At 44.4% G+C, this 11505-nt stretch overlaps 1 protein-coding gene across 1 annotated transcript; it reads right to left on the bottom strand.

Annotated features, from left to right (window-relative positions):
• Positions 1–4679: 4679 nt before the first annotated feature.
• Positions 4680–9558, bottom strand: LOC144139529 (uncharacterized). Its single transcript, XM_077671842.1, has 4 exons — positions 9470–9558; positions 9025–9080; positions 6123–6202; positions 4680–5292 (listed from the first exon to the last, which is right to left on the bottom strand). The coding sequence occupies exons 3-4, from the start codon at positions 6193–6195 to the stop codon at positions 4721–4723; spliced, it is 645 nt and encodes a 214-aa protein (XP_077527968.1). The 5' UTR covers positions 6196–6202; positions 9025–9080; positions 9470–9558; the 3' UTR covers positions 4680–4720.
• Between the last annotated feature and the right edge of the window lie 1947 nt (positions 9559–11505).

Below are 11505 nucleotides of genomic sequence, written 5' to 3'. Positions count from 1 at the left end.
CACTCACACTGGACTCGAGTCATTACCTTGCGTTCGGTGGGGTTGAGTTTGGGACGTCCAACACACATCATGTGCTTAGCAGGGACAAGTAACGCCATCCCGCGAAGTCCGACGTAACCACTAATGGCGCACTTACATGGTGTCCTGCGTGCGTGCCTCGCCAGTGACTGCAAGCTATAGAGTATGAAAGTAGAAAAGGTACCATGAATCTGTCATCCCAAAGACCTTGGTGCAACCTAATGCTCTCGCATTGTGCGGGGTTATGAGGCAACATAATGAGAGAGGTGACACATTACAATGTTTATGTAAAAAACGGTCTGCCTCAAGCTATGCTGGGGAAGTTGTGCAAGGCTTTAGTTAGGAAAAATAACACAGTCCGGATAAAAGCTTGTTGATAATTAAGCGCTCACTTTATTTCCTGAAAATTTCGCCAATGTCATACCGATCTTCATTATTTGTACAGTTATGCGTGCCGTCACATATTAGTTCGAATTGACCAGCCACTGAGCATGCATTTAGATAATCTAAATCAGGAATAGTTAGTTCTATGTCGACTGAATTATTATTAAAATAACTCCATCGTAACCTTCTGGCCTTCCCTTCCTCTGTACGAACGGTTTCTATCGGTTTCGAACACTCGTCCCCGCATGGTGCACTTTCCTTCGGCTGTTTACATTTGCGAAGTAAACGAAGGAAAAAAGTATCCTTATTGAGGAAGATAAGCAGAAACATTTTCCCTTTGCAGGTGATTACAATGCATCTTTGAGATAAGCTTTCTGTGTACGTTTTCGGTTGAGATCAGAAGACAGACTGCCGAATGCGTTGCCTCTTAGATCGTCTCGTAGCGAATACAAAACACTGCAAATTGGCTCAAAAGATGTTAGTCTTTTGAGCAGTGAGAAATTAAATAGCACAGGGAGATTAGCAATACTTTATACGACAACCAGAAAGGCGTACATACTTGTCGTCTACAAACCGTATTCTTGTAACTGCGAAGCCATCTTAAACCTTTGATTGTAGTTCCACTGAAACGCAATTGCGTGTAAGACCGGTCCCCAGGCTTACTTTTTTTTTAAATATCGGCCCTGCAAAACACGAACTACTTACCGCGCAAGAGGCTTCCACTGCAAGACAATCTTGGCACCAGCAAACATTGATGCTTCCGTAACTTGAAGTCGTTTAGAGGCAGTAGAGGGCACCAAAGAAACTTTGGAATGCGTCGCTTCTCAAACAGCTTTTGAGCCGGAGGAAGCGAAATTTCATGAGCATTTGATTTCGCCAACCGGAAGCAGCTACGACGGTAGGAACGTACGTATGCGAAATTCAAAGGGACAATATGCCGTTATATTTGGGAGAACGTGGCACAAGCCGCATTCGGTGGCTTCCTAAGATAGCGGTAGCATATGTGTTTATTTGGGGAGAATCTATAAAAAGAGTGGATGTTCACTGGCCTCCATTCATTGCTTACGGGCCAAATGACAAAGCGAGCTCCCGCTCGGGGTTTGCTTACAGCATCTTCTAATATTTCTGCACAAAAAATTACTATGGCTGCATAATAAAGACTGACGCCTGGCGTGTCCCCGGCAAGGTCGGGTATCATAGTTCAAAGGTCGCTGTGAAAATGAGATAAAACTTTATTCAAGCATCCTAGGATGCTTGAATAAAGTGATTTGATTTTATTTGATTTGAAATTAGTGGACGTTTTTCGAAGGTCTTGCCTTCAACGGCCGTAGCTCGGGCTTCGTGGAAATGCATGTCCGCATTTTTTAACAGATGCGCTCTAGGAGGCTGTTCTAAAATCAAAATATAAATTTGGGAGTTTCACGCGCCGAAGTTTCACCCGGGCAATCAGGCGCTCCTGTTGTGGAGGGCTTCGGGTTTGTTAGGAATAAGAGAAGTGAAATTCGAAATAGAGAAAGGCATCTTGTCTTGACGATGGGACCACTGCCCGGAGTCGCCGGAGCAAAAGTAGACATGCAAGTGCTTGCAACGATGGCCAATAGCTGATAATTTTCTGCATGCAGAACCATTTGAAACATTGATTTGTGTTAACTTATTAAATACATTCAGAGGTATTTTAAATGTAATGCATTTTAAATGTAATGACAAAATCCAACGAGGGCATTGAATTATCACCTGTTTTTAATAAACTCAGGCAAACCAAAAAAAAAAAAACAAGATAAATTGGCAAGCACTGCCACAGCCACCATGTTTGTGCCACTGAAGTTGTTTTAACCCAGTGCCGCACTTCCCAGTTCTTGCTGCAAAGCTGGAAACTAAAATATTTTTTGGGACGTGATTTTGTTGGTTATTTTAAATTCTTTTTGCAGTTTCCTAATATAAACCAGCCACACAGGCAAAATACAACATGGTTTGGTTTGAAAAACTTGCCTTTCGTAACAAGTCTAATCACTTTCAGCACCGAAGGGCGCTTCTTTAACCCATCATCACCATCATCCCCATCATCATCATCGACAACAACAATAACAAGAGCAACAGATAAAAGCTAGAAGTGTTAAAAACCTTAAATTTTGATTTTTATTTACCATTTCTTTAAGTCTTTACACAGCATCGTTGATTGTGAAGACCTTACGTCATCAATTGAGATTAGAGTTCCGTGAAAGTCTTTTCGTGAATGTCTTTTATTTCGTATCAGTTCTACTTGTTCTCCTATGCAAAGATTGCTTAGACTGTACAATGAAAAGGCAAGTCACCTTGATATTTTTAACAATTTGCATTTGTTTAAGCTTGCTTTGACTGAAGTGCACCGATCGTATTTTTTTTTCTTTCTCCTTCTATTTATTTTTCCTCGTTTCAGGCTACATATATAGTTCTATGTGTTTGCATCAAATTTTGTGTTTCATCATGTGCACCACCGCTTAAGGCCATTGGCTGTTGGTGGGCACGTAGAAATAAAGATTATGATGATGATGATGATACCGGCAATACGCTTGAGCTATACGGATCACTGTAGTTGATGACTCCGGATTAATTTAGACTAATTAGGGATACCTAATATGCACCCAAACGTCCACACAGGCGTTTTCGTTCTCCGCCTCCACCGTAACAACGGCCGCCGAAGCAAGGTTCGAACGCGTGTATTTGCCTTCAGAAAACTTAAATTTCGCGCTACACGACACCACCAGCCCTTCCAAGCAGGGGGAACACTGCTAGTTGGAGTTGAAGTGATACCATCAAACAAAAGTACAGGCACCACTACAATGGCAGAACAATGTTTATCGGCGGTGGCTTTGAAGCCGGCTGCCACTGTCAAGAAAAAATCCTGGCGTTGCCATCAAACCTGGGAAAAAGTGTCTCATGAATATCCCTGTTTCAACTTTTGTTACTAATCTGCACATTATTTTTTGACAGCTTCTGAGGGGATCAATAAATACCGAAACTGGTATTTTCCCCTTATCTCTATCTTTATGATACATAGTAAAAACTCGTATGTTTGAGTTTATTGTCCGCCAAAAACCATGTACTGGTTCTTTATTATAACTCCAGGGCTTCACTTTGAATGCAAGGGGAGATCACATGTAGAATCATTCTCCCAAAACTTGGTTGGACTCCTGTTTTCTCGAGTTCTAACCATTAACAATCCGCTGTTAAAAAACGAAGTCCCTTCCGCATGCCCGCTGTCAGTAGGCAGTAATTTTTAGGTATGCTTTTGGGGTAGTTTGGAAATAAAACACTGCTTTTTATGACTTGTTACGGTATTGTGTTGTGTTGTATTAAAAGTTAGTATTGTAGGTCCACCTCCTACAAAGACTGGAGAAGGAAATCATCATCATCAGCAGCCTCTCAGGTCCAATGCAGTACGAAAGCCTTTCCCATTGACCTCCAACCCCTCCTTTCCTGTGCTAATCGAGTCCACTGTTTACCCCGAAATTATTCATTTCATCCCTACATCGTGTTGTCCGACTTCCGCTTCTTCTAGTCCCATCTGTTGGTATCCACTCTGTTACCCTAATTGTCCACCTTTTGTCGGTTCGTCTCACTACATGACCAGCCCAAGTCCATTTCTTTTTTCTTTATTTGAAGTATGATATCGTCAACTCTAGTTTGTTCTCTGATCCAGGTAGCTCGTTTCTTATCCCTGAGTGTTATTACTAACATTATTCGTTCCATGGCCTGTTGAGCCGACCTAAGTTAACATTCTAGTTGTTTGGTAATGCGCTAAGTTTCAGCTCCGTATGTCATTACCGGCAGTATGCACTGGTTATGGATTCTTCTCCTGAGTAACCGAGGTAACCTACTTTTTATTATTTGGGAGTGCTTGCCGGTGCTCCCCAGCCCATACCTCTTCTTCGCCGGATTTCTTCCTCGTGGCTGGGGTCAGCACTAACCATCTGTCCGAGGCGTTATATTCTGTTACTTCCTCTAGCGTTTCGTTTTCCTAAACTGAAAAAGACGTTGTTGGCTTGCTTTTTCCTTATTGCTTTATATTTATTCATATTTAAATCGAGTCCCACGGCGGTGCTTTCTGATTGTAGTTCCTCAAGCATTCTTTGCATGCGTTATGCAGACTCACTCAGCAAGACTATGCCGTCCGCAAACCTCAAATTACTCAAGTATTCGCCTTTTATCATTAAGCTTATGTTTTCCCAGTCGAGCTTGATATGAAGAATGAAATCGATGTACTTATTTCTTTAACATGACGAATAAAACACGCCGAAGATGCTGGAGCAATTTATTTTCCGTAAGATGTGTTATTGCGTTAAACTTCGTTAATGCCAACCGGGAGAATCTGCTGCAGAGAAGGATTAAACTGCCTGAAAAACTGGGACTTCCAAACCTCCCGCAAGATGGGATCGAGGAACTTGGAAATAATTTCAACCGCTGTCCTGATGACCGGTCCGGCTCCTTCAAAAGCTAGATCGAGATCCTCTGTGGCAACCAGGAGGTTTGGTCCCATATACTGCAGCCTAGCATCTGATCCGGAACCCTCGACGTTGAGCTGAACCGTGAAGCGAGAATATCCGGCGACCAGGGTTATGGTGCCTTCGTGGCCGGAGCAGCTTCTCCAGGGCACAACCAGACGAGCACCACCGTCGCTGACTATGTCGAACTGGACCACCCGAGTGCCGTTCACGCAGAATCTTTCCAGCGGGCCGTAGCGTTTTAGTGTGTCAAGGCCAGTAGCTTGCATTCGGCCGGTCTCGAAGAATCCGTCATAATCGACGAACGCAGTTTTCGTTATCTCCCGTTCTTTGGGTAGCCGTGCCAAAAGTTGGTTGACCGCATTCTCCACGTTCAGGTCGGAGAAGTCGCAATCGTGTTCTCCGAACTCTGTAAATAGATGCATATTGGGGCACTCGTAAAACACGTGATATGGGAAAAATACGTAAAAATACGGGAAAAATACACGTCATATGAGAGAAATACAGGATGGTATGTACAAGGTTGGTTTCCAAACTAGACTTCGATTTTTTAATCAGGACGAGGAAAGTTCTGGGCAAAAAATTTGCGCGTTCAAATACGAATGCAACTGCTAATATTTGAATCTGAATGCGCATTGTACCCAGTTGCGAAAAAGTCTGCATTAAAGTCACAATTGGTGGCACTCCTGTTCGCCCTTTCTTCTATTGCGTCGTGGTATATGCTTTCCTTAAAAACAAGGCACCCGGCATCAGGAACATGTCCCGCTCATGTTCTTCGTGAAAGAGCAATAATGCGGAGAAGTGCTTCTCATCAGAATCTAGCAACAATGATGCACTTAGCCAAAACGTGGATAGACTTGCATGTATTACGTTTTGTTTTCTTTAAACTTTCACGCCAAGCCCCTATTACAGAGCTATAACACGTAGAAAGATGTGGACACCTTGGATATCAAACGTTCAAAATACAAATGCGCTGCACGCAGAAAATTGTGACGCCCCAGCTACCGCAGCACGTGTCTTTTTAGCGTGTTTCGTCTCTACATTCTTTAAATGTACAATTTTTTTTTTTCACTGATTCCCACCCCAACAAAGTTTAGGCGATTGCAAGAAGTAGCGAAGTTTTGTATCTCAAAAGGCCAGAGGTATTTTCCTGTACTTCACAAAAATAATGATATCAATTGATATGCTGGTCCTTTTAGGTAGACTTTTAAAAAAAGTCTAGTTGTGTTAACTGCTCACCAAAATCAAGAGGGTTGGCTGTAGCCGACAATGCCAAGCACACTAGAGAGATGAGAGCGGTAGTCGCCGCCATCTTCGTCCTAATCGAGAGGAATGAAAAGAAACAGCAAATGAGCGTTGTGATTTGCGAGAACAGCTATTTTATTATAGCCTAGAACACCATGTATTGACCGTTATTTATTCTCGCTCTTTATTACCCACTCCAGGGCGCAGGTATTACCGTATTTACTCGCGTAATGAACGCACTCGTATAATGAACACACTCCAAGCTCAGTCATCCAAATTAGGTTTCGTTTTTTCTTCGCGTAACAAGCGCACCCCCAACTTTTTAACCCTGCAGTTCCACGAACGGCTGTACTGTAGCTTTCCCTCTTCACTAGCTCCCGCTGATGATGATCGCGCATGTAACCTGTAGCCATCTCGCAGAGCAAAAGCGAACAAACACTCCGGCACAACGTCGTGGGACAGCCAGTCAAAACGACACGCACTCGGCTCAGTCCGCTGAGCGTCTAGCCATACTTTTTTTCGGGATAGTGTTCTTGCTTGCTCGTTTTTCTGCTCGTCTTGCATCTTTCAGTCGGCGATGGGCCGAAATGGCACTTACACTGCCAGTTTTATCTTCAAGGTTCTGGAATTCCGCAGTTAAGTATGGTAATCGTCCTGCGATATAGACATTTAGGAATTGACGAAGTGAAGCCTTGACAAACAAAGATGAGTGTAGTTCAATAAAACCGCCGTTGGTTTACCAATTCTGTAAGCTTTATTCACTGCGAAAGGTAGGTTATCCAATCAGTCATTTTTTTTCGTTGTGGCCTTCTTTGGGCACTTTGAAGAAGTTTCCGAACACTACCCCGCATAATAAACGCACCCCAAACTTTGCTTCTGTTTTACGCCAAAAAAGTGCGTTCCATACACGAGTAAATACGGTATACGGGAGAGTACTTTTCACAAAACGGAAAAAAGAAGGAAAAGAGGAATTTGTGCGATAGTGAGACAACTGCGATAATAAGAAGGTGACATAATTCAGAAGGGAAGAACAGTTTTTCATTTAGGGTAGATGATGCTAGGCTATAGTTTTACAGAAACGTTGGTTTTGAGTAGTTCCTGCATTATGAGTGAAAGGGTGATTTCTCGGTTATGGGCGCCAGAAATGACTGAATGAAATATCTAGTGCCTTAACCGTTAAAGAGACATTCCTGATGCTCTGCATTTTGACTGGGTATACAATATTAAGCGTGTAAGTTGAGATGAAGCTATGCAATGGTAGTGAAATTTATGAAGCAAGGATAACCAAGAGAAGAGACAATGCTCTCAAAAGTAGCAAATCGAAAGGATACCCTTTACCCGAACTAATCTGTTACCACTGCCAATGTACAGGGGAAAGAAATCTGTTGTCCGTTCTTATTTTATCACGAATGCTGGAAGTCGAGTCAGACAGGAGTGCTTTACTTTGTTGTATTGAATGCAAACAATAATGTAGAGGTGACGCTGTCGTATACAATTTTTTTGGTTGTAATCTTCAAAGGCTGCTATTTTGCATAACTTTTCTTGATTTAGTCGTTGATAACTTAGAGGCTGAACGCCTAGTAAAATTTTTATTTTTTTAAAGAAAGTATTTTTCAGTTCTATGGCTCGTGCTGCGTACTGATGCTGCACTTCAATTAATTGGGGATTTGGTATGGACTCATCCTTAAATCTTTCGAAAGTGTAGGTCAAATAGTAGCGGTTATATATTATTAAAAATGAAAGAAAAAATTATTTCATAAATGCATAAAATTGGTGTACAATTTATTCCTCGTCAGGGAGCTCAGTACGCGGGCTTGGAGAAATTCAGCGTCTTCAGGCAGTCACCACCATTATCGTTGTCGCCGTCGTCATAAGGACCCCAATGCATCCGTAGCCCAGGGCCCCGACATTTCTTAAACCGGCACTACATACAAGTGCCTGAATAAGGGAAAGGCACCACCAGAGTTCGACCCGACCCCGGGAAAATGGATAGAGAAGACTATTGCGGTAGACGCGAGGCCCAGGAGAAGGTTCTGCATTGCCACTATGACGACAGACGAAGTCTTTTACATGGACGTTGCGGGCCATCCGCGAAGGGTATGGTACAGGGCCGCGGTAATCTACGAGCGAATGCAGGTTTACGGCTTCTCATTAGGGGCCCCTACCTAAATTCACGCGGAAGAAGTAGCCGTTGCTCTCGCAACCTTTCCCGATCCTTTAAATGGTTGTAGCGAAAAGCTCTCCGAAGTATCGGCTGAGCAGTGGCGGTGATCCAAGCCAGCTCGAAATTCCCACACGCTCCTTCCGAATAGAATAACGTGAATTGAAATGCCCGTGTGGGATTTTCGAGCTGGCTTGGATCAACGCCACTGCTCAGCCGATACTTCGGAGATCGTTTCGGTACAAGAACCTATCTGTTTTGGAGTAAAGATCACCATGGCCCAGCAGAGAGCAATGCCGCCAACTCCGCTGTCCCCACAATTACCTACCGGGCACCCGGCGTAACTCCATAAGACCTAAAGTCGGATATCTATCGATTAATATTCTTTACAGACATTTCCACCCACTACAGGGACGAGCATCGCGAAACCAGAGACCCTCAAGGGGCTAGGCAAGGGGAAAGAGCGAATTCGTCACCGCCTCTATGCTAATACGCTGCTGTGCCCGACAGCCATAAAGCACCTCTATCTTTCTTACACTGGCCTCAAGTACTGCTGCGGAAAGGTGGCCGACACCTACCACATGATATAGGTATTTTATATAAATTATTCCCTCCTTCTCTCCAACCCTAACCCTGAGAGAGAAGGATGGGAGGCGGCCTGGTCGGCGGCCTGTACCTACCAGCTCAGCCGGGACAACGGTCATGATTAATAGGGTCCCTGAATAGAGACTTCACCTGGTGTTGCAATGGGATGGCTCTCCGCTAGGTACGGCTCTCTCCAAGATACCTCCCTGTAATATATCCAAAAACAACTGTTTTTTTACCACCACCACCGGGGTTAGCTTCTCCGCCTTTTATGTTCGTTCCTTCCTGTCGAACATGTTGCTTTTGAGATGAAGTCGTAGTTCATATAAAATATTTAGAATGAACGCCGGATCTGTGCTGTTAGTGCAAACAAACGCACATTTATTAGCACAGAAAGATTAGCACTACCCTTATTTTTGGTGTCCTTAGAATACTATGTGCTGGACGTATTACATGCCGTTCGCGAACCACACATGAAATACATGAGCTCACGTTTATACCTTTGCAACGCATTGTGCTCCCTCCTAATCACGCATGAAAGTGGTGCTGCACAAGCTTTCCTAAAAGTCTGCCCACCCAAAGACGAATTACTTACCGTGCAAGCCAAACTTCGCAACTGAAATGGTTGATGGTGGCAGTTGCTGACACCGCTTAGAAGCAGTACGGGACAGTGCAGAGATACGTGGGAATGCTCTGCTTTTTAACTGCTCGCTTCGGGGTTTTGTGATTGTCTTTCTTAGCACTTTGCTGCGCAAATCGCAAGTAGCCACAGCGGCCTTGAAATATCCGAGGTGCAAAGCAAACACTCGCAGATGTAATTGGAAGAGCGTGGCACAAGAAGGATGTGGCGGCTTCCTGAGATAGCGGGAACACATCCGTTTGTTGAGTGTTAATCTGTGACAAGAATATCGGTTCACTGACCTCCGTTCATTAAGTACCGACAGAATGACAAAGCAAAGCCACCGGATGTGGCACTCTTGCAGCCATTGGCGATATTTGAGCACGAAATATCACGATAGCAGCATAATTACCCCCCGTCGCCTGGCCTGTCCGTGCCATGATAAACAGCCTGTGTGGCCGCTAATTAGATCTGTAGGGGTGGGATAGCTCCAGCCAAGGTCGCTATAAGCTTAACAGTGTACCCGGGCAGGACTTGGCGCTCGCCGGCTAAGGGTCTCACTTTCGGTCGCTACAGCTGGGGCTTCTTTCATACGTATCTCAGCTTATTTTGTGGATGGGGACCTTTGAATAGGTTGGAGAAAGATAGAGAGAGTGTGTGGTTTAGCGATACTGACAAGGTTTGTCCAGCAAAGAGCCTGACATGCTACGTCAGGTGAAAAATAAAACTTAGAGACAAGGGGATTACAAGAGGTACGCCACAGTTTCTACGTAAGGTCCGACCCCTTGGGTAGAAGCAATGGCGCGGGGACAGGGGTAGCGATGAGGCCCCGCCGGAAATTTTATAATTTAAGTGCTGAGATGTGATAGATACAAACTGTTACTTTCAGCCTCATCAATAACTACTAACAGTAATCCTATTGTCTCCGAAGCTTCGCACCAGGGTTGACTGGCTTCCAAATCTCCTCTTACCACGGCAATCCACATTACGAGATATCCAACAAAAAAAAAACAACAACAAAACAAGGGGCAACATTTCTGCACTTTGGCCGCCGGGCTCGGAAGGTATTTCGTCTAGGAAGAGGTGGGAAGAAAATAACAGAAAGGCCAGAAGCTTACCCAGATGTTGAGACCGGTTTGCTTGGGGAACGTAGTTAATGGGATAAATGAGAGGGCAGGTGATGGCGGAGGAATATGAGTGGGAAGACGCACATTGCGGGAAGGGAAGTATTGAGCACAACAGACGTTCGTATAAACTCGTATAGCTCAGAAAACGTAGTAAGGCTTTTATCACCTTCGGCGATGTAGATTGCAGAGACCGATTACGTACAATATTTTCTACTCCAAAAAGTATACACTCCAACCTCATTGTAACGTAGCGGTATATTACGATATAATGGGTATAACGAAGTATAATAAATTTCTTCTGGAATCTTCGTAGAGAACCATGCATTTGTGACCTCGTGGTAAAGAAGTAAAACTGACCTGTCAGTGGGTATAACGAACTACAATAGTCTCGTCACTACAATAAAAACTCGACCATGGTGCGTCAAGTATTCCGCAGAGTTCGACATAGTTTGGCGCGGCTGTTTTGAAACTCCCATGCCGACATCACGGTCATGCGCAGCCACGCCACGCGCAGCCTCTCTAGTTCAGGCATGGCGTTTTTGTGGCAACGCCTATGCCGACGCGTTCACTACGGAGGAGCTGGCCTATTATTGTCACCGGACAAACCGACGCCAGTGATGACGAATACGACGTGGTATCCCATGCACACACGCTCGACGTGCCTACGTCGTCGCAGGCGCTAGTAGATGAGCTTGAACGTCTACGCCGTTTCTTTTGCGTCCACGGCGACGGCGAAAACTGCATCAACACGAGGGCACTGCTGAAAAGGAAGTTTTTTGCTTGCCATGTACGAAATGGAGGAGCATCACCGACATTTTCTCTGCTGCGTCTAGCGGAGAATACCATAGGCAGCGGACAATACCATAGGAAGGATGCAGTGATGGC

The sequence above is a fragment of the Haemaphysalis longicornis genome, unplaced genomic scaffold, assembly GCF_048455015.1.
Source record: "Haemaphysalis longicornis isolate Haplotype H1 unplaced genomic scaffold, Haemaphysalis longicornis Haplotype H1 scaffold_5, whole genome shotgun sequence".
NCBI lineage: Eukaryota > Metazoa > Arthropoda > Arachnida > Ixodida > Ixodidae > Haemaphysalis > Haemaphysalis longicornis.
The sequence above is the reverse complement of the archived record's forward strand: the minus strand, read 5'-3'. Positions and strand labels throughout refer to the sequence as shown.